This window comes from Eptatretus burgeri, chromosome 12, assembly GCF_056783735.1.
Source record: "Eptatretus burgeri isolate ZD-2024b chromosome 12, Ebu_testis_v1, whole genome shotgun sequence".
Lineage (NCBI taxonomy): Eukaryota > Metazoa > Chordata > Myxini > Myxiniformes > Myxinidae > Eptatretus > Eptatretus burgeri.
In genome coordinates, this window is record NC_140972.1 from 28,584,254 (window position 1) to 28,607,728 (window position 23,475).

Below are 23,475 nucleotides of genomic sequence, written 5' to 3' on the forward strand. Positions count from 1 at the left end.
CCTATTTTAACCGGGGGTATACACTGGCCCAGTACACTGGTACTTATTTCGCGGACCTCAGAAGGATGACAGGCTGAGTCAACCCCCTGGTGTATTAATTCAGTGGCCCAATGGGGCTTGAACTCAGGACCTTTCGGATCCCAAGCCGCTGCCCTAACCATTGCGCCAACACCAGGCTCGTGTGTGTGCGTGTGTGTGTGTGTGTGTGTGTGTGTGTGTGTGTGTGTGTGTGTGTGTGTGTGTGTGTGTGTGTGTGTGTGTGTGTGTGTGTGTGTGTGTGTGTGTGTGTGTGTGTGTGTGTGTGTGTGTGTGTGTGTGTGTGTGTGTGTGTGTGTGTGTGTGTATAAATACATATATATATATATATATATATATATATATATTTCCAGCAATGTGTGTGTGTGCCTGTGACCGCTGTTTCTCGACAACCACTGATCCGATCTAATTGAAACTTGCCAGATATATTGCTGGGGACCTGAGGATGTGCCTTTTCAAGGTTTGATATTAATTGGACAAGTGCTTCCCAAGTTATGGCCATTTATTTACCAAACCAATGACAAGACACGTTGTTGCGTGGGCGTGGCTGATGGGGAAGGGAAGCTCAGCCGCGTTCCCTATTACAGGTTACAACGTACAGGCTTCCGGATAGTGATGACTTCGTGTATTCTAATAATTTCTCGATTTCTTATGCGCATTTATAGATAAACACAATGCCCCAAGTTCTGATCGTTTTCATATTAGACGGTGCATAAATTTCAGTATCATCAGAGTGCTGGTATGCTCCGAACCAGGAAGTAAATTTTTTCTCTCTCTCTTCTCTTCTCTTTTTGTTTTTCCTTGCGACGACATTGCGAAAAGGTAAAGTACGTTGGCGCTAATTGAATAATTGGCCATTAAAACCTAAATTGCGAATCATCGTAATTGTGATATGCGAACTTCCGCGCCGTGCACCTACGAGCACGTGAGAGCGAAGAAACGGCCTGTGTGGTTGTTGTTTCTTGCGCGCGGTTGGAATATTTATTTATTCTTTTTTTTTTTTGCGGGCACGTACTAGTATCTATAATTCCAGCAATCTGTGTGTGTGTGTGTGTGTGTGTGTGTGTGTGTGTGTGTGTGTGTGTGTGTGTGTGTGTGTGTGTGTGTGTGTGTGTGTGTGTGTGTCTGTTTGTCTCCGACTGCCGTTTCTCGACGACCGCCGGTCCCATCTGATTGAAACTTGCCAGGAATATTGCCGGGGCCCCGCAGATGTGCCTTTTCGAGGTTTGATGTCAATCGGAGGAGCGGTTCCCAAGTTACGGCCATTTTATTGCTTTTTTCAGTGTTGAAAAGGTGTATATATGCCAGCTGAAGTGTCGTTCCACCTTCTCACCTTATGCCATTTTTTTCTCAGAATAATGATAACAGCATATTAATAATAATAATAGCACAATAATTGGCAGTAATAAAAAGAATAACATGATACAATGACCAATGTCTGTCAACCAATAACGACCTATATATTGTCTGTCAACCAGTACAGACAGGACACGGTGCTATGACGTCACAATGTTTCCTCTTTTCTTTTTTTTTATTTGATATGATGTCACAATTGACTCTGGGACCTGAGTATGTGCTTTTTCAAGGTTTGATATCGTTCTTCATCCGTTTCGGCTATGATGTGCCTTTTCAAGGTTTGATATTAATCGGACGAGTGGTTCCCAAGTTACGGCCATTTTATTGCTTTTTGCAGTGTTGAAAAGGTGTACATATGGCAGCTGAAGTGTCGTTCCACCTTATCACCTTATGCCATTTTTTATCAGAATATTGATAACAGCATCTATCTATAATTCCAGCTGTGTGTGTGTGTGTGTGTGTGTGTGTGTGTGTGTGTGTGTGTGTGTGTGTGTGTGTGTGTGTGTGTGTGTGTGTGTGTGTGTGTGTGTGTGTGTCTGCGACCGCAATTTCTCGATGACCGCGGTCCGATCGGATTGAAACTTGCCAAGAATATTGCCGGGGCCCCGCAGATATGCCTTTTCGAGGTTTGATGTCAATTGGACGAGCGGTTCCCAAGTTACGGCCATTTTATTGCTTTTTTCAGTGTTGAAAAGTTGTATATATGGCAGCTATATATGTATATATGCAAGTGTGTAGAGCTGTCAAACTTTGATATTTATTGTCATATATCATATTACGTAAATATTATATGCATGTCACAACACTATGCCTATTACAACTCTGTCTATGTCTATCACTAGTATATATTAATTCAGTGGCCCAACGGGGCTTGAACTCAGGACCTTTTGGGTCCCAAGCCGCTGCCCGAACCACTGAACCACCACCAGGCATTCCTGTTTGTCTCGAAACAAGTTCCATTAACTTTGATATATATGATGGGCTTTCAGAAAGTACAACAAACAGGATGTGACAAAACAATGAGTCTATATATGTTTATTAATTATTACTGTTCTTTTTGCTTGGCGAAAAATATTTTTTCCAAGTATGGTGGTCTGTTTGTGTTTGTCACATGATTTTTGACCACGGTTTTCAATCAATCCTTCTCAATTTGTTTGTGTTTGTAGTTGACCGGCCCAGGACATCAACACTTAATTTTGGTGAAGATCTGAATCCGGATCTGAATCTGAGAATTTTAAAAGTGATTCTTCACCATTGAGAGATGGTGCCAAAAACGATACCTCAAAGGGCACAATATCTCAAGAGGTTATGGATGTATTCTGCAGAAAGTTTGTGGACAGATTGGGAGTGTGACGAGGACGAATTGATTCAATTTTGGTCGAAGATACGAATCCGGCTCCAGATACAAAAAAATTTCAAGTAATTCTTCACCACTGAGAGATGGGGCCAAAAACTATGCATCGCAAGAGATCTCAAAAAGTTGTGGATGAGTTTTGACAAAACTAGCTGGAAGAGTTGGTTGCATGACAAAAACGAGCCGATTCTATTTTTATTAAGGTCCGGATTCAGATCCGACCTATCAGTGGCATACAAAATGTAAACTATTCAGTCTGACGGAGATACATGCTCGACTGAGTGCCGTCCTATTTCGCCAAATGTCACTCGACGAGTGATTTTTTTTTGGGTGGGGGGGTTCATTTGTTTGTTTTTACTTTCTCAACAATCCTTGTGTGCATAATCATAACCTTTTGACTTGGTGTCCCTTTAATTGATGTAAATGTGGAAAAAATGGTAAATATTAACAGTCGTATCATTGACATTTCATTATTTGAGCTAGCCATTTGTCTCCTTGCACTAGCATTTAGAAGTGATTATTATTTGATTGGTGGAGTATTGATTGGTGGAGTTCTAGCTTCTTGAGGTCTGCCAGGAACATTTTATTCGTATTATTATTATTACTACCATATAAAACCCGTCGCTTTACTGGCTGGTTTAATCAAAATACAGCATATTGTACTTCACAAACATGTTGCTGGTCTATCTGTGAGTTTCAATGAAGATGTAACATGAAGTGAAACATGAAAAAGGTATCTTTTATAACTAATGGAGCTGTTGCTGCTGTCTTTGTGGTTGTTGTCATTGTTGTTTGTGTGCTTTCATATACTTTTGTATATCTTTTTCCATTGCTTTGAGAAGTAAATTCCTATGTTTAAATTAAATTACGCTTTTTTTGTAAAAGGTTCCTGTTGTCATCTACACTAGTGTGTGCGTGCACGTGCGTTGCATGCATACTAAGGGAACTCTAAGGAAGTGTATGAGTGGAAATTTGGTGTTTGGGTTAATTAAAATACTCCTTTTGAAGATAATTAACGGCCTTATTTAATTATATCTTTTATCAGGCGCATCCTCGGCCACCGCTCTCCATGGGGTCTTAAGGCGTATCCTGGGTTCCCTCGCTGGGGTCTGAAGCTGCCATGTTTTTTATCCTGTTCAACCATACCTTGACTTGGAACAGGCGCAATGATTTCTTAACGATAGTTTTATTTTTTCATTTCCTCACTCATATTATCCAATCCATGTTCATCATACCTCTGAATCGCTGGATACATTGCATTGCTTATAAACGCCCGGAGACACCAGCGTTCTTGGCTTTATTTCATTTCCGCACATGGCATAACCTCGAGAATCTCTTGAACTAAGCTGGATTACAAATTTTAAGCTCCACAATTGAACTTAGCATCAGTTCTGACTACTAGAAAAGTGTTCATTTGTCCAACTCAGATATTGCTTGGATGTTTCCGGATTCATGGGTTTATCGACGGCAATTTGTAATTGCTTTCCAAGCCAGGCATTCCGTTGGAGTGCTTGCTTGAGTGCTTAAGCCACTTGCTGAGTGCCCCACAGTTCGTGGCTCCTTCGGAATATACACTCGACAGTTACTACAAGGTAGAGTTGTGTATAAAGCGCACACGGACGTGGTACATATGGTTAGATTTGGATCTGTAGAGACTCTCCGCGGGTGTGTGGACATGCCATGCTTGTTACGGGTGCTGTGGTTTTCAATCAACCCTTCTGAATTTTTCTGACAGTTTCATCGCACATCTTACGGAGGTTTTATCAAGTTTTCCTTTGTTCTCGTGACTTTATTTTTAAAGCAATTGGTTATCGGGTGTACTTTACAAAGGTTATATGGTTTCCCTTTGTGAGTTTCCAAGCCATTTTCCAGATTTTTGTGGTGGGGAATTTTTGCAAAAATAAATATTCCACCGAAAAATAATTATTGTTAAAAGTCATAAAATCCTTAAAACTGCCCTTTGAATGAGGAGGCATGCAAGAAGGTCGCTCTTTACTTCACCGTATACACAGGGCTCCACCCACAATTTACCAACTTATCTGATGGGCCAATTAAATAATCTGCTGGTGGGAAGATGGTCTTCGCATACGAAATCCAACGGTTTGGCTCAGCTGACACCATCTACAACAGAACGGGATGGCAAGCTCATGCAACTTGAAGCAATTCAGTCATGGCAATGATTAATTTACGTTGATGAATAAGGCATAGTTTTGTAAATGAGAGTTTTGTAAATACTAAATAAGGGCAACACAAATGATGATGTACAAATCTGACAGCCTCCACGGTAAAACACACATCACACATACTTATTGATTTACAGGAGGCTGATCTCCACCTATGGCTACAGATCAGTATGTATCAAATGGTTGGGATGTAAAATACATGGAAATCGACATGCGAGCTGAGACAAATGATAGTTTGGAGGGAAGGGGATAATGTAATGGAAGATGGCATGCCCTGCTTTGCAAGGTCGATGGTGCATGCGCCAGTAAATGTCGAGCGGGCTCTTGCCCATCGCGCTAGAGCACAATCTGTATGACAATGTTGCCTGTGCTGTGCCCTTTGTGATAGATATGGATATGGAGCCATACAAGTGGTGCTTCACTCATCAAAATGGCAAAATTGCGAAGTGATACGGAGCAGATAGGGCAGGAACAAAGGTTTGTATTTTTTTTTTCTGGAAACTTTATTTATACCAAACAGACAAAGCCTTGAAGGAATCAGAGCAATGAATTATTTTTATTTTTTTTTAGCTTTGTTATAGATTGGTGATAAATTTTCCTTTTGGTAGAACTGATGGATTCTATAACAAATAGTGCTATCCTTTGATTCCCTACTGATTGTTTTGGAAATAAATAGTATGTGAGATATATATATATATATATATATATATATATATATATATATATATATATATATATATATATATATATATATATATATATTTATCGTTCGTTCAGTAGTTGGTGAAGATGGCAATTAGGGGGAAAGAAAATAAATGGGTTCAGGAGGGGACATGCATCATTGCATCAAGGCAAAGGAGATGAACTGAACATATTATGTACTGGTGATTCAAATATTCCCCTGTGATTTGGTGCATATAAAATGAAGATTGCTATAAATCTCAAGAAAGCAGACTAATGGATGTGAAATTTACAGGACGTTGATTGAGGTATGCTCACTGCCGTGCGATGATTGAACAATTTGACGTTTCGGTCGTTAACCCTTTGTTTGAAGAAAAAGAGGATTCCCCTCATTTGGAACAGAAAAAGAGGATGTTGGTGGAAGAAAAATAACAAGTCAATGGAAATTTAGATGGGCAATGGGAAAGTGTTGCATTCACTGACTAATCCAGGTTTCCCCTTGAAAGGCATGATACCTGTGCACAGTTCTACAGAAGACACACTGAGCACTATGCCCCAGTCCATGTCCAAGAAGCCACAGCTTTTGGAAGTGTCATGATGTGGGATGGTATTGCTGAAACCTTTCGCACCAATTTGATCTGATTTATTTCCATGGCAATCTGACAGCAGATCAATACATTTTATGAGATCTGAAACAACATGTGTTGCCTACTATTCAACAACATGGTCCAAGATTCATATTTATGCTCCTGGTCATCGGACTGACCATTAAAACAAGGAATCTTCTTGTCAATGCCAACATTGGCATCATGACACCCTCGCCGGCCATCTCACCAAATTTAAATCTACTTGAACATCTCTGGGATGTCAGTAATCGTCATGTCCGAACCTGGTGAGGACAGCCACAGACCATCGATGAGCGAGAACAGGAGCTGATTCGGGTGTGGAATGCCATTCCCGAGGCTCAGATTTGAGTGCTCATAATAATTACATGTCAGTTTCATCGCGACGACGCAACGATTGGTGCCGGAGGTGGACTTCACCAGTATTGATATTATTTCCATGTTGGATCCCTATGTGAAAACATTCGCCACAACACAGCATTATGTGATTAGGTCACAATGAAATGGACATGTAATTACTCAGCATTTATCTCTGTTCTCTGTCAGAGGTTTGCACCTCATCTGTGTTTGGTTGTTTTTTATGGCGGAATGTTGTTTCTCATCTTCCTTTGTGCTCGAAAATCCTTGTGTGTACTTGCACTGCAGAATGCTATTAAACCTGCCCATGCCACACCTTGGGACACCATATGTTGCTGACCTTTCCAAAGAACTTCCAGACCTTCCAGAGGTCCAGGCAGCATTTCTCAAGCTGAAGCATATCTGCATGCAGGGTGATTTGAGACTTTACGAATGCGTTGCCAGCCGTTGAACTATTCCACACGTGTTCAAAATTCTGTGCTCTCTGCTATAATGCACACACTTGTATTATAAACAAAACTTGGCTTCTCATTTCCAAACCACTTCAAACTTTATGATTACCATGTATTGTTACTAACATGATGAATGTGTTCCTTTGAATATGTAGCATATTCCATTTAGGAATATTAACAAGAAACATTCAAGCTTTTCAATTGCCTTTTGTTTTGCCTAATCAGTGAAAGTTTTCGTTGGACTGTACCTTCTCTCGCTGTGCTATATCCAACAGATACAGCAGAAGCTTTTTGGCTCAGTGATAACAAGTGGCTTTCTTCCTTGGAGAACACAGGTTGGCTGGAGTGTGTCTGGTGGGTGATGTTACATGCAATTATCAATGTAATACACTGAGTAGTGACTCCCTTTATTAGGTCATCTCTTCCGAGATGACCTAATAAAGCCGGACCAAATGTCCGTCCGTCCGTCCGTCAATTTTTCTTTCCGATCTTGATGAAACCTAGTATGTGGGTAGAGGTCGATGAGTGTTGCACGACATATTTTTTCCCGGATTCGAGGTCAGGGTCAAGGTCACGAGGTCACGAAAGTTGTGAAAGTCGCCATTTTCAAAACCTATCCAGTCTGTCATTTTAGGAGATATCTGGCAACGGTTCATCGATTATGATAGTAAAAAACATTATAGAGATGACCGTCACCCCCACACAGGGGTAATTTTTCCTTCTACACTTTGTGAATGTACCAGCCGATCTCTCAATCTCTCTCACCCCATTTCCATCCCTCACCACTCCCCCTTTCTATCTGTCTTCTCCCTCCCCCCTTTCCTCTCCATCTCTCACTTTCACCTCCCACTCCCACCCTGTGATGAATATTGTGATACAGGGGAAAAATACAAGATTTATACCTATTACATGAAAGAGTGAGATGACAGAGGGCACAAAGGCAATATACTGATATTGGTGCAGTGGAGCCACAGTTGGACACAACACACAAGGAAATATAAAGAGGAAAGGGAGGGGGGGAGGAAAGAAGAGGGGAGAAAATACAGTAATCTCCCAGTCAAAGGGTTTGTTTGAGGTAGAATTAATAAGGGTAGAAAATATTTTCGGTATGGAGGAGGGATGACAGTGCACACTGTCTGCTTGAGGCCTTAGATGGAAGAGTTCCTCTGGAAAGCAGTTCCACAAACAGGGAGAAAAAATGGAACAGAAGAGGAGGGTGGGTGGTAAACCTGAATTTTATTCAAAGTTATTTGACTGGGATGCAATCCAAAGTGATGGTCAGAGATCGGCAAAAGGGAAAGCTCACATCAAGACGTTTCAGGTTTTCATTTTTAATTACTTTGTAAAAACTTCTAAAAACACGTTTTCACTTTGTCATTGTGGGGTATTTTGTGTAGATCGTTGACAAAAAATTAAGATTTAATCCATTTTAAATTCAAGCTGTAACACAACAAAATGTGACAAAAGTCGAGGGGTGTGAATACTTTCTGAAGGGACTGTACATCACCGGGTGCCAGTTATTATTGACAACACTGTATAAAGGCCACATCCAACACAGTGGTGTGATTTTGATATGGTCTTGGTTGTGGATGTAATTCACATTCAACATGAAGTGCTAAAGTGCATGATTGCAGCATTGACTTACATTGTGTGCTATCTCTCCAGGCAATGTTTGAGAACATCTGCTAAATTGGCCGAAGAGATGATAAACAACCGCCATGTTGTGATTCGAGGTGAGCTGAATTGAGTGTTTCTCATTGGTTTCACAAGCTAATAAGCAAAGATAAATACATTGTTCTGGCAAAAACTTTTAAATGTTTGTGTTTTAGATGCAGTAAGCAGTCATTAATTGTGAGAGAGGGGTTTGTTTAAAGAAGTGTAAAGAGCATGTTATATTAAAAATTGGGTCACAACTCACAATGACAGGTTATTTATTTCTTTTTATTTAAGCAAAAAATCCCACCATAGTCGGAATGAGAACAGAGTTATAATGCCAAAGAAAACAGCCTGATCATTCAAATCAAACGAGCAAAGCAAAACATGATGACTGCAGCTTGTGATGTGCATCGACCTTCCTTCTGCCACAGCAAAATACGGCAAAAGCAGAATGCAACGAGGAAGCATCTCAAAATGCTAAGTCCATCCACATCCACTTTGTACTTGAACTAAACTTGACATAAACAACACCTAAAATATACTGTATATATAGAGTACTGTGCAAAAGTTTGGGTTATTTTCACTTTTGTGCTGCTCTTCCCCACTAAACATTTGTGGGAAGTTAGAAGTGTGCAATATAGGAGGATAATTCAGTCCTGTGAAAGTTAATTTAATATCACAGTTACCTTTAAGTACTGTATATAAAACTAGTCATAGGCATCCACAACCATCCTTGACCATGTAGTGGAACGTCAGCCGAGGCCCTCACATTTTCACTTTTATTTGCTTTTAAAATCATTTTCTCCGCAACCGCTTGAGCAATTGACACGAAACTTTCGACGTAGGAGTGCCTACCCATGGAGAATTTTCAAACAAAGTTGCATAATGATTGAATGGAGAATGCAGCCAGCATTCCAAAAAAAAAAAAAAAATCAGTTTTCTACAGGCATAGGCAGGGTGTTTCACATATCAGGAATAAACGATCTTGACCTCGCTTTGCTCAGACTCAGCTGAATATATTTGGAAAATTAAAGTTATTTTTGCTTTCTGTATTATATCATCATTTGTTTGTAAAAGCATGGTGTTGGCTTAATGGTTGAGGTGGCTTAAGATCTTTGGGTCTTGAGTTTGAGCCCCTATCGTGCCGTTGGTTCATAGCAGGTGGCTTCATTGAGCCTGTCATCCTTCCAAGGTCAGCAAAATGAGTACCAACTTAATAAAAGGTGCAAATTGGTGAATATGTGAAATTGGTTTTCATCAGCTTATTCACTTGCTTTAACGTCTGAGTGGGTTCAGAATGATGCCAAGGAATCAACTTTTCAGAGAACAGTATGTGAAGGTCCAAACTGCGAGAAAAAGAGCACACTATGAAGAAAATAGCAGAAAAGCTGAAGATCTGCAATGGAGTGAGGTACACTTTGCATGGTCAATGCTCGTGGGGGGGGGGGGGAAGAAAAGATGAGGAACAATGTATTGGACACGAATTTAATGATCAAAATCATGATTTTTCAATTACAATCTCACACGTAAACGTCAACCGTATACAACATAATGAGATGATCTGATAAATTTTTAAAATACATTGAGGCAGGTAATCTCTAGGGTACTGCCTGGCAAACTGATCCATTACCCTTTATTCATCAACATTTGAAAAAAAATATTCAACATGTACATGTATATAAACATAACAAAGCAGTCTCTGAGAATCATGAGTCATTTTAAAATCACCTCGGTAAACCCTCAAAAGCCGTAATTCATTCATTTAAATCCAAACATCGTCAATATGCACTGTATACATCATCATAAAGGAAATTTAGTCAGAAATCCGATGAGCGCACTAAGATACAGTCGAAAAAAAATATGTTAATGACACTTCACTTGTCTTCCGCGAATACTTCCTATCGGCACTTCACTTGTCCGCGAATACCGATCGGCACTTCACTTGTCTTCCATGGCCTGCTCTCCAGGAAAGGTGTCCGCAGTGAACTATGATGCGCTATCTTTTGACATAATTATAAGCACGAGAATCGTCAAACATCAAATGGAGAATTAAATCTTACTCACGGTGTATATTTGTACTGAAAATCAAGATCAAGCGAACTTTCACCCTGCTGCTCCAGGAGAGGATTCCATCTTCCCTGAGCTCACCTTAGAACACGTGACTAAAAAGAATACTTCCAAATAATGTGGACCTTTTTTGTTGGGGAGGAGGAGGGGGAGAGGTGCATACAGATCTGATGCAACCCCTCTGGATATGTCACTGTACACAGACAGTCACAGTTTCCAGCCACATACACCAGTCACAGTCAGTTTCTTTCATGTGCATTTATAAAGGATGATAATTTACAATAACAAACACATATGATCTCTCACTGATAATTTGATGAATTTACCTGAAAGTTGGGATATCATTGGAATAACCCAAGCTTTTGAATAAAGGTTTGTTGAAAATTTGATGACAAAAGCTCAAATGGAAAACTATTACAAAACCTTGTCTTGTTTTGTGTGCCAGACAGGCTAATAAGGCCTATTTGTACTTACTGTGACTTTGCCCTTTGACATTTTGACCCACTTATTCCTGAGTCGTATCCATATCTCATAATAAATGTTTGTTGAAAATTTGATAACAAAAGCTCAAGCGATAAAAAGGTTATGGCCTGGAAAGATACACATCAGGTATTCCATGTTCTATTGGGGCAATTATTTACAGGCCTGATTCGAAAGCCTTGCATTCAAAAACGAATTTGTTCGCTGGTGAGGCTTAAAGGCAGAAACGCTGCTGCCAGCCTTCACTCTCTTATGGTTGATCATCTACCTCCTGCTCAAATGGCAGAAAGTACTTTTTGGTGGGACATCATTAAAATTTGCTTGCAGAGACTGATCCATTCATAAGCATAGTTTAAAATGACGAAGTATACCTTCCACCTCCGAAGAAAATTGAGCAACAACTTTTAATCTCTCCAATAAACTATGACTTCACAGTTCAAAAACAATTAGTCATGCAGATAAAAACACGGCTTGAGAATAGAATCATAATCGGGAATAAGTGTAACATTAAATGTTACATTTTTTTTTTTGTCACCTGAACTAAGCAACCCTGGAAAATTGCATGCAAGTCACATCTCCGACAGAATGTTTGCACATGACCAACGTCATTTCCCTCTTTATCTTTGCCACTCATGAGGTTTAAATCAGTATAGGGATGGCAAGATGTTGTAAAACACCAAATAAGTTTGCTCATGCCATTGTGATTGTTCAAAGGGGTGGGGTGGTAACTCAGAATGCAGTTCCTTTTAGTATAATGTTTATCTCGGTGGCTTTTCTCGATTACTCATAAGATAGTTCAGCAGTTCACCGAGAGATCTCGTTTAGGTCATCAAATATTGTGAGTGCAACGACTTGTGAGTACGAGTATTGTCATCTTATCACTCTTACTCGAGGGAACTACTTTTAAACAGCACAAGCACATCACCCGTAGCACGTGCGCACAAGCACACATGCACACGGATACTATGAGACCTAAGAGGCTCCGTTCCACCTTCTAAAACCCACATATGGAGATTACATACATAATACATACATACATACATACATACACACACACACATACACATATACACACACACACACACACACACACACACACACACACACACACACACACACACACACACACACACACACACACACACACACACACACACACACACACACACCTGTGCCAGTTACATTTTGGCTATGAGTAAACTTACACATGCAATTCTGACAAGAATATATATATATATATATATATATATATATATATATATATATATATATATATATATATATATATATATATATATATATATATATATATATATATATATATAAATATATATATATATATATAGCACCACCACTTGTACCTTCTTCTATTAATCTTCTTATTAAGCCTTCTTATATTAATTCTATTCATCATAGAATGAGGCACATGTATTGAATAACATGCATTACATATTGATCAAAGCAACCTTGCCCTCTCTCGCTCTCACCCTCTCCTCTCCCCTTCCCCCTCCTCTCCCCTTCCCCCTCCTCTCCTCCCTCTCTACCTCCAACTCCCCCACCCCTTTCCCTACATCGTGCCAAACCAGAAACTGCCATTAAAATGCATTTTTGCCTTTTAAAGCATCAATATTCGTCCAATTTTTTTTTCCCGTTTTTTGCAACTGAATCTTAAACCATCTTAGCAACTATGAAAAATGAAATACGAGTCAAGATAAAGCCGTGACAGAGTCAGAAAGCGCAACCGTTACAAAAGAGGTCGATGAAACCTCAGACCTAAACGGAATATCGAATATGGTGGCTGTACCACAGAAATTGTGGGTGGAGTCAGGCGAACTGTTCAACCAATGGGTTGGACTCACATGCACGGCTCCTTTTATCGTACTGTCGGACCAAGCTATTCGTGGGGGGATACGTTCCTGGAAAATGCCGTGAATGTCGGGGCATTGCTTCAATGGGAAAAAGGGAGATGGGCTCCCTGGGGTTTGTGATTTTTTTTTTTAGGGAATATCAAAAATCCTATGAAAAACTGAATACACGAAGCACAGGGCCACAAATCTAGAAGCAGGTCACCTTTTATCAACCACGAATACCCGGGATCCGCGAATAGCGAATCCATAAATAGCAGAGTCCAACAATATAGACATTGTCTCCAGAATAACCTGCAAAGGGGAATTGACAGTCAAATTTTGATGGAAATGGTTTGGAACAGGCTTCATGCCAGTGGTGTGAGATCCAGAAGAGCGCTGCTTTGCATTACTCTTGCACAACATTATTGATAGCTACATGCACATACAATGGGCAACACGACATCACAACTGAAAGATGAACTGTTGGTGCCATATTCCTTTCACCTCCAGTCTAGATTCGACTAAACTTCAATGGCAGACATTTTAAAATCTCAAGACGAGGTGAGAAGGAAGCATGAACAGTTATGTGGGGGCAGCCTGATTGTATTGGCTGGCATTCAAGTTGGCCTGTAGAACTGATCTTGTCATCTTTCAAAGGTGTGCTATGGCTTGTGTCAGATACAGGAATGAGATCATTACACCTGTGATGCATCTGGCCCAACAGCAAGGTTACAACGTCATCCTTATCAGTGACAACACCCATCCACACAGTGCACCCATACATGTGGCAAACGATGCATGTCGGGACCACAACATCACTCACATGGACTGGCCTGCACAAATCTCCTGATTTAAGTTTTAGGGAATCCTTGGGAGCAATGTTTATGGTCACCAAGTTCACCCACCATCTCTTGATTAATATCAACTGGAAGTATCCCTGATGGAAGAATAACACTGGCTCATGGTGGAGCTTGTACATAAACCGTTTAAAGGGCAAATGCATTTGTCGACATCACAGTGTATTTTAATATCAGTTTAACGGACTTCAGTGCACAATGGATAAATGCACATGATATTTGGGATTTGAATCCGGGTTCTGCACATTGTAAGCTTGGGATTCAGATGGGAATGTGAAGCAAGATAACTGCTCTACACTTTCAATGGTTACATAAAGTTCAGTTCTGCCATGGAATGTCTAAAGGGTAGAAACTGGAAAATTGTCATCTTCCCGATTGCGAACGAACGGTAAAGTAACAGTTGATGAAGTATGCACGATTGCGAGGGTATTCAAAGGTTGCAAATGGAAGGATGTGGCAGAATTCTAAAGAGATTTTATAATACCATTCTTTTGACAATTTAAGCACACAAGCAAAGTGATATTGATAGTTTTCTCAGTTTTCAATACTTCCCTATTGTAGCAAATGTTTCCCCCTTTTTGTAAAGAGTAATTGTTTGCAGGTTCACTAGTTGGTATATTTGTCATAAACCAAGCAAACATGCTCTGGATTGCTTTTGTTTTTTTGTCATATAATACCGACTTCTTTTTCAAGCATTTTTTTTCCCTGTCATTGAAGAAGCAATCCAATCAATCATCAGTAACAACCTCTTTACCAGATCTGATTATATCTTCTCTGGTCGTTTCCTTCCACTTCTCTGTTCAGTTCAAACCAAAATAATCAATTACATCATCTTCTGTTCCCTCTGAATTTAAATAAGCCAGAATAACTCCCTTCTTTAAGAACCTTCGCAAGACAAAAAATAAACAAACAATTTAAAAGTCTTTCACATGCTGGGGCACTTTATTAGGTCATCTCTACCAAGATGACCTAATAAAGCCAGACCAAATGTCCGTCGTCCATCAATTTTTCTTTCCGATCTTGATGAAACTTAGTATGTGGGTAGAAGTCGATGAGTGTTGCACAACGATATAACTTGTCCGGGTTGAAGGTCAGGGTCAAGGTCACGAGGTCACGTAAGTTATAAAAATCGCCATTTTCAAAACCTATCTAGTCTGCCATTCTACAAGATATTCGGCAACTGTTTATTGATTATGATAGTAAAAAATATTATCTTGTATCGAACCAGACAGATTTCTGAATTTCCTTCCCGCTTGATCATCACGTGATCTAGAAGATGGCCAAAAACGCCGATGCGATTCGCAAAGAAGGAAGGAAGGATTTCGACCAATCGTCTCTCTCAGCCTGGTATCCGACCCCAATTTTTCTTTTTTGTAACGTTGACCGTCCATGAGATCGTGTCAAGTTTCCTAGTTTCCTGAGCTGCCAGCGTTGTCTGAACGGTCAAGTAAGGCCTTAGTTATTTTATAACTTGGTTTGCGGATCCGCCGACGGTATATTTGCCAAAATGAAATATAAATATAAAACACATTTTTAGCCTTTTATATTTATACATTTTCTGCCAAAGGTGCAAAAGTTTCAAAACCCGAAATGTAAACATCGGCATTTATTTTCAAAATACAATTTCGTGCGTGTGCGCCAAAATGCCGAGTCACCTTAAACCAAACTGCACAGTCGTCTTCGGTCATGGCATCTGAGCAGTGGCCAGCGTGGTTCAGATTGACTGTAGTTTCTGGGGCGAAAGTGATTGCTAAGAAGTATGTCAGCGGTATAAATTTGAGGGACTGTATTGGTGATTTATTCACGCAACATCTTGACGACGAATATTCTGACCAAACGATTGCATCAATTCAGTGCATCAGCAGGGATAATTCGCAGGCTCCTCTCGATCGTGCCGATTTTGTTTCCATCGAAAGTTGTACACTGCTGTTCGTATTGAAAGATTTCGGTGCCAAGCACGTCAAAGTTTCCCTGCGAGATGCTGATATTCAGCCTTCAACGGGCCAGAAATCAGCCTTTGATGTGATCATGGGGATGGGGAGACTGTACGATCAGATGCCCGCTGAAAAGTAAGAGCTGGTTATGGCTCTGATTGATCGTTTTGAGCGTGTTGACTCCTCGTAGTCACCTTTTTTAAAATCATATCCAGCACTATGCACTGGTGTGCATGCACACATCTACGGCTTGGACAGTAATTTTCTCACCATTGTTTCCATTTGTTTGATGATCCAACAGGTTTCTCGAAGAAAAACATGCCAGACTATATTGTAAAAACAAGTTTTAATCCTTCTTTATTGTTTTTCACATCAGATGATACAGTGAACATGGGCATCCTGCATTTGAATGGTCTTCCATCTTCAATGTTTTCTTAGATCCTCCTGGTCCGGGATTTATATTTATCCCCCCCCCCCACCTACCCTTGTCTTTTCCTTGGGTAACCTGGAAGATGGTCAAAAACACCTCCCGGTACAAAGAAAACTTTTTACTTCCGATCTTGATGAAATTTGGTATGTGGGTAGAGGTCGATGAGTGATACCCAACGACATATTTTTTCCCGGATTCGAGGTCAGGGTCAAGGTCACGAGGTCACGAAAGTTGTGAAAGTTGCCATTTTCAAAACCTATCTCGTCTGTCATTTTAGGAGATATCTGGCAACGGTTCATCGATTATGATAGTAAAAAACATTATAGAGATGACCGTCACCCCCACACGGGGGTAATTTTTAAGTTTGTTGTCTATGGGTGCTGTATCAAAGTTTATCTGCGTGGAGACTCACTCACTCACTCACTCACTCACTTCCTCACACAGACTGATTACAATAGCCTCCATCTTTCAGGTAAGGCTAATAATTGCTAACAACACATGGAAGAGTCTCAACTCTTTAAAATAAAAAGTAATAATTCCACAGTCGCAAAATCCAAAACAGAAAAAAGCAGACAAAGTTGATGAGAAGAAACATGAACAATGGAAGAAGAAAACTCAAGTCTGGAATGGAAAATGTTGAGGTATTGTTACGTGTCGACCTCGGGGCACAGCAGCGAGTGCACTGGTAACCCAGAGGATGTCACTGCGGAAAATAAATAGACATAACTGTGCCCTTTGTGGTGTTTTAAGGGTGAAACCTCCATATGACAGGAGACAGAAGGGCAACTTTATAAGGAATAGTTATTAATTAATACTAACAGCTTTGAGCCTTCTGCGAGCGATTCAGAGGAAGAAGGCAGACATGTTCATGAAGATGAAAATGCTGGTCACATGCTCACTTCAGATGGTAGATTTTGTTTTTTCTGTTCAATTGAATGTTAATAAGGGAGGGATTTTGTATTAATTGATAAACATCACTGCCCTGCACAAAAAGGTGCAAAAACAGATCCCTGCAACTACAGACCAATCAGCCTTCTCCCAATCATCAGCAAGGTTATGGAATCCATCATCGCTTCAGACATCAAATCCTTCCTCTTCTCCAATGGCTTGATTTCTTATCATCAATTTGGTTTCAGACCTGGTCACTCTACCCTGGATATGCTGCTTCTGCTCTCCCAACAATGGATGGAAGCCCTCAATGCCAGACAGGAAATCCGAGCCGTATCCCTGGACATATCACGTGCTTTTGACACAGTCTGGCACCCTGCCCTGCTCACCAAACTCTCTTCCTATGGTATCCAAGGCCATCTCCACTCATGGCTTGCAGACTTCCTCTCCTGTTGCAGTCACCGTGTGGCCCTGAATGGAGTTCTTTCATCCCCCATTCCTGTCCAGGCTGGAGTTCCTCAATGTAGCGTTCTGGGCCCTGTTCTTTTTCTGGTTTTCATCAATGATCTCTCCGACTCTCTGGAAAATCCTCTATATCTCTTTGCTGATGACTCCACCCTCTGCCGTACCATCGGTCATCCCTCAGACCGGCAAGCAGCAGCTTCTTTGCTCACTGTTGATCTGGATAAAATCACAAACTGGTCCAACACATGGAACATGTCTTTCAATCTGGACAAATCTCACACTCTCACGATGTCTCTTCGAAAGGACTGTTTAGAAACCCCCCCCCCCATCCACTTTCTCAACAATCCTCTGGAAGAAGTCCTTTCTTTCAAGCTTCTGGGTCTCACTATCTGCCATGACCTTTCCTGTGAAAGCCACATTTCAAACCTCGCCTCCAAAGTTAGTCGCCGACTGGGAATCCTCCGTCGTGCAAAGTCCTTCCTCGGCCCACCTGAGCTCCTGACCACTTACAAAGCTTTTGTCCACAGCCTGATGGAGTGCTGCTCTCCCCTCTGGGCTGGTGCTCCTGCCTCCCACCTTTCTCGGCTTCACGCTGTAGAAACCAAGGCATTTGGGATCATTGGCATCTCCCGCAATGAGGCTGAGTCTTTGGGCCTCTCACTCAATCACCGCAGGTTAGTCGGTGGTCTTTCTGTCTTCTACCGTCTCCTTTCCAGCCTCGCCCCCCCTGCTCTCTCTGCGATTTGTCCCCACCACATTTCCGCAGGGCGCTCAAGGTCCGCCAACAACCCCCTCCTGGTAAAACTACCAAAATCACAAATCACTGCTCACCTTCACTCTTTCATTCCTCTTTTTCCCGCCTTTGGAATAATCTTCTCCTTCTCCTCATTCTCCTTCTCCTTCTCCTTCTCCTTCTCCTTCTCCTTCTCCTTCTCCTCCTTCTCCTTCTCCTTCTCCTTCTCCTTCTCCTTCTCCTCCTTCTCCTCCTTCTCCTTCTCCTTCTCCTTCTCCTTCTCCTTCTCCTTCTCCTTCTCCTTCTCCTTCTCCTCCTTCTCCTTCTCCTTCTCCTTCTCCTCCTTCTCCTTCTCCTCCTTCTCCTTCTCCTTCTCCTCCTTCTCCTTCTCCTTCTCCTTCTCCTTCTCCTTCTCCTTCTCCTTCTCCTTCTCCTTCTCCTTCTCCTTCTCCTTCTCCTTCTCCTTCTCCTTCTCCTTCTCCTTCTCCTTCTCCTTCTCCTTCTCCTCCTTCTCCTTCTCCTTCTCCTCCTTCTCCTTCTCCTTCTCCTTCTCCTCCTTCTTCTTCTTCCTTCCCCCCCCCCCCCGTATGGGGTCGCCATCGCGGATCATCCGTATGATTCGCATTGTGATTTGGCACATGTTTTATGCCGGATGCCCTTCCTGATGCAACCCTGGTCGCCTCTTACGACACAGGGATATGGTACACCTATTTTAACCGGGGTATACACCGGCCCAGTACACTGGTACTCATTTCGCCGACCTCGGAAGGATGACAGGCTGAGTCAACCCCCTGGTGTATTAATTCAGTGGCCCAACAAGGCTTGAACTCAGGACCTTTTGGATCCCAAGCCACTGCCCGAACCACTGCGCCAACACCAGGCTAAACCGCCTTTGGAATAAACTCCCTCACTCTATTCATTCCCATTCTTCCATCTAGGCCTTCAAAACAGCTGTTCACCACCACCTCTTTTCATCCCCCATCCAAATCCTCGATCTTTTCTACCTCCGATAATCCACCCAAGCCCACCTCCTTCAGATTCCCTGCTTTCCTTCCTGAAAGTCCCTGTAATGTCCATCTTCTATTCCCCATGTTCCCTGTCACATCCCTCTCCCTTCCACAGATCTCCTAATGTCTCTGTTCCCCACTGTTTTGTCCTTCCCACTCCCTCCCCTCCTGTCTCCTGCCCCCCTTGATGTGCGTTGTGTGTTAGCTCTCATACGAGCCTCGACAAGGTATACAAAAAAAAAATCAGGTATGTTACTTGAGCAGAAATACACGTCATTGGCCGACAACCGATACCGCCCAGGCACATTCAGACACCGTGGACAAAATAGGAGACGAATGCTTTGTCCCACCATCACAGGCTGACCAGGTTTCTTGTATGTTAGGGCACCGTCCCATTTCATACTTTCCCCAGATGGCATTCGTGTCCGTGAGGATGTGGTGGTGGTGGTGTGTGTGGGGGGATGATGGAAAGGGGGGGTGGTGGAATGGTGGTGGATGTTGTGGGGGTTATGTTTGATGGGGGATTGTGGAGGGGGGGAGGGTGGTGAAGGTGGGGAAACCCTGAAAGCTTTCACTTCCTTGGTCAAATCCTCTTGGAGGAGTAGATGATAAATACATGCATACATACATACATACATACTTTCTCTCCACTATAAATAGACAATGGTTCATTTGACTTGCAGAAATTTGGGTTGATATAATAGATAATTATTTTCAGGTGTTCTTGTGGTAACTTCCAAGCAATGGCAACAGGTGTTTGATCCACGACTCAAATCGCCCTTGTACATAATCTGGTAACTGGGTTGAGATGGTGTTGCAGTTTCCAGTGACGGCTCTTTCTTCCTCTTAATCGTGTGTTCGGCGTCCTCTCTCAATCTTGGCAGATAAGCACAAGATCTCGTCATCTTTGTTGTTTCATACCAGTGCTCTGTGAAATGTTCCGAGCACAAAAGTGAACATTTTGTAGGCCTAATCCACACTTGGGTATTTTGCACAAACCTCCTCCAATTACTGGCAAACAGGGTTCTTAGGCCATTGTTGTAGCATGAAACCATCTGAGTTTGTATTACTATACAACCACTAAGGACACTTCGACTTGGCGTACTTGTGGAAACTTGAAAATTATTTGCCGTTGGAGTTAAATCGCACCGCTATGTAACCTGGCGACAGTACCGATATGATGGTCGACTTCCTGATGCGACATCATGGCTAATGTGAAGAAGATTTCGACTTTTAATTGGATAAAGACGCATCATATCTATTTTGTAGGGTATCAAGGTATAGATTAGCATTGGGGTGGTCTGAGCATTTAGGTTCTCCTTTAACAGGTAACAATGTTCATTGTCACATACTACACTGCAGGGTAATTTAACGTTTAATTTAACTGCATTCCATTTATCATGTAATGAACATTCTTGAGATTACAATTTGCATTATGACTGTGTGTGAGGAGCTGTTTTTTAGATATCGAGTGAAATGTCCTGACAAATTATCGAGTATGCCAAAATAATATAATTTGTTTTGGCACCAAGTCATAGTGATTATTTACCTTTTCACTTAAATTGTTTGAAGGAACTAGCCCATTTGAATGGGACATAATTACAATTAACGACTCTCACCATACATGAGCAATATTCCCTTACCAAACTGGTTATTTATTTTTATACAATGTCAGTCATAAGAGCTAACACACAACGTATAACAAGGGGAGCAGGAGACAAGGTTGAGAGGGAAGCAGAAAACAGTGGGGAATGGGGCGGGGTACACGGGGTAAACAAAATGGACACAACAGGGATTTTCAGGAAGGAAAGCAGGGAATTTGAAGGAGGTGGGTTTGGAGTGGATTAATGGGGATCATGGTTTGGGGTGGAAAAGATCGTGGTTTTGGATGGGGGAAGATGAGAAATGGTGGTGAACAGCTGTTTTGAAGACCTGGAGGGAAGTGTGGGATTTAAGAGTGTGTGGGAGTTTGTTCCAAAGGTGGGAACAAAGAGGAATGAAGGTGAGCAGTGATTCTTGAAGAATCACTGTACCTGTTAAAACTTCTTGCTATTTGCCTTCTAATAGTTGGACTGTTGTACATTATTTTGCAGAAATTGATTGCAGAGACATGTGCTGCGTGGTTGCGTCACTGGTACAAGTACTGCTGGATGCACAGAGCCGTACAATAGTTGGCTTTCAAAGCCTTATTCAGAAAGAATGGGTCTTGGCTGGACATCGCTTCCTTGACAGGCTTAATCATTTGCAGCTGGATGTTGGTGAGGTATGAGCGAGGAAGGCACAATGAGTTTTTATATTTACTTCTTTTGTCTTTTTATGAACAGCATCCAGACCGTGAAGAAATTCTAATCTGCTTGTTCTTGTCACCTAACGAACTCATCCACCAAGTTTTATCATAACCCGTTGACAACTTTTTGAAATATCATGCTACACTGTATATCACTTTTGGCCCTATCTTTTAATTGTGAAGAATCACTTATCCGGATCTTCACCACAATATAATCAATTTGTCCTTGTCACACACCCAACCTGTCCAATTAAATAAAATAAATAAGACACTACCAACTAGTGTATATGCTAAGCAGACAAGGTTCAGGGTAACGTTTTTGAACAACGAATTGTTTTCATCCACGACTGTGCGGGCATCACATGCCAGGTGTTAAAAATCCTTTCAAAGATGTTCAAAATGATGGTGGGTCTCACAATCCACATTGTTGCCCTTTGGGAGGATTCTTAAACTTTGAAGCTGGCATCCCTTCAATTACTTTTTGGATCTGTCCTATTTATTAACTGTATTATAAACCCTCTGTTTCCTTGGTTGATTATTATTTGTACCACTTTGAGTAAAACTTGTGCCAGACTGTTCCTCACCCCTGTGGTAGACAGGCTAATACAGCTTTCCTTTCTGCAGATCAGGAAACATAAAAGAAGAAACCGATAAACTACATAAAACATCATGTTCAAATTGCACATTCTCACTTTTCCTTTCACAAAGATTGGCAGGAAAATCCTCCAATATATGGATAAGCAGAGACGTAGTCATTGGAGCTCCTTTGCCTTAAAACTAGTCTCAACTCGTGCTAGGTATTTCTCATGAAAGTCTTGGTTTTGCTAATTGTTGTACCCTACCTCTTGCAGGGGTATATTTACCCTCACCAGAGGAGGGGATTACATTTGGGTCTGTTTGTTTCTTTATTTCTTTTTCTGTTTGTCTGTCTGTCTGTCTGTCGGTCTTTCCACATATAATGTGCTAATTTAGGCCACAAATGCCACCTGGTGGTAGCCAATATTACAAGTTATCTTTTTTCAATTCGTATCTCTATAAAGTACATACAATTAGAATGTGAGTATGTCTATAAAGGATGTACGATTAAGAATGTGAGTATGTCTATAAAGGATGTACGATTAAGAATGTGAGTATGTCTCTAAAGGATGTACTATTAAGAATGTGAGTACATCTATAAAGTACCTACTATGAGAATGTGTATGCATCTAGAAAGTACAGAACATGAGTTCATTTATAAAATACATACAATTGCAATGTGAATCTATGCAATAAAACTGAAAAGGTCTGTTTCTCTGTTGTATTGAACATAAAACCTACATCATCAATGCATCGTCCACGCTACACAAATACACCACTCAAACATACCACACAAAAATCACACAAAACAAGTCCTGGTGTTGGTCTGCAATCACCGATCGCTCTTTCTCGTTATACATTTATTGGCAAGAGCTACAGACAATGAACAGGCTGACAGAGTGGCCTACAGATACCCACACTCTCCTCTAGCCTGGGTTTGAATCCCAACTCAGCTGTAAACTGTCATCCTGGTACCGCCTGCCGGCATTAGTTGGAGGACATTAAAGATCCCATGGTGTCCTTCATGAATAGTCGGTGAGCTATTGCCGGCACTCTGAACAAATTACAAATTTCTGCCCTAACCTACAGAGGGCTTCTTTCTGAATCACATTCTTCTTTCTGAATCTTTCTGATCTACACAGCAGACATCAGCAGCATTGCCATGTTCTCAGCCAATGATGCTATCCCACAGCCTTGTGCTGCATA

General features: G+C 41.3%; 1 protein-coding gene across 5 annotated transcripts in view; it reads left to right on the forward strand.

Annotated features, from left to right (window-relative positions):
• LOC147015326 (myotubularin-related protein 10-like) overlaps positions 1-23,475 on the forward strand; it is a 78,327-nt gene that overhangs the window by 40,126 nt on the left and 14,726 nt on the right. For all 5 annotated transcript variants that reach the window (XM_085849995.1, XM_085849993.1, XM_085849994.1 and 2 more), the window contains 5 exons: positions 5,318-5,406; positions 6,879-7,003; positions 7,318-7,396; positions 8,708-8,775; positions 21,500-21,669. In XM_085849995.1, the coding sequence (XP_085706121.1) occupies positions 5,318-5,406; positions 6,879-7,003; positions 7,318-7,396; positions 8,708-8,775; positions 21,500-21,669 (531 nt within the window). The remainder of the gene's footprint in view (positions 1-5,317; positions 5,407-6,878; positions 7,004-7,317; positions 7,397-8,707; positions 8,776-21,499; positions 21,670-23,475) is intronic.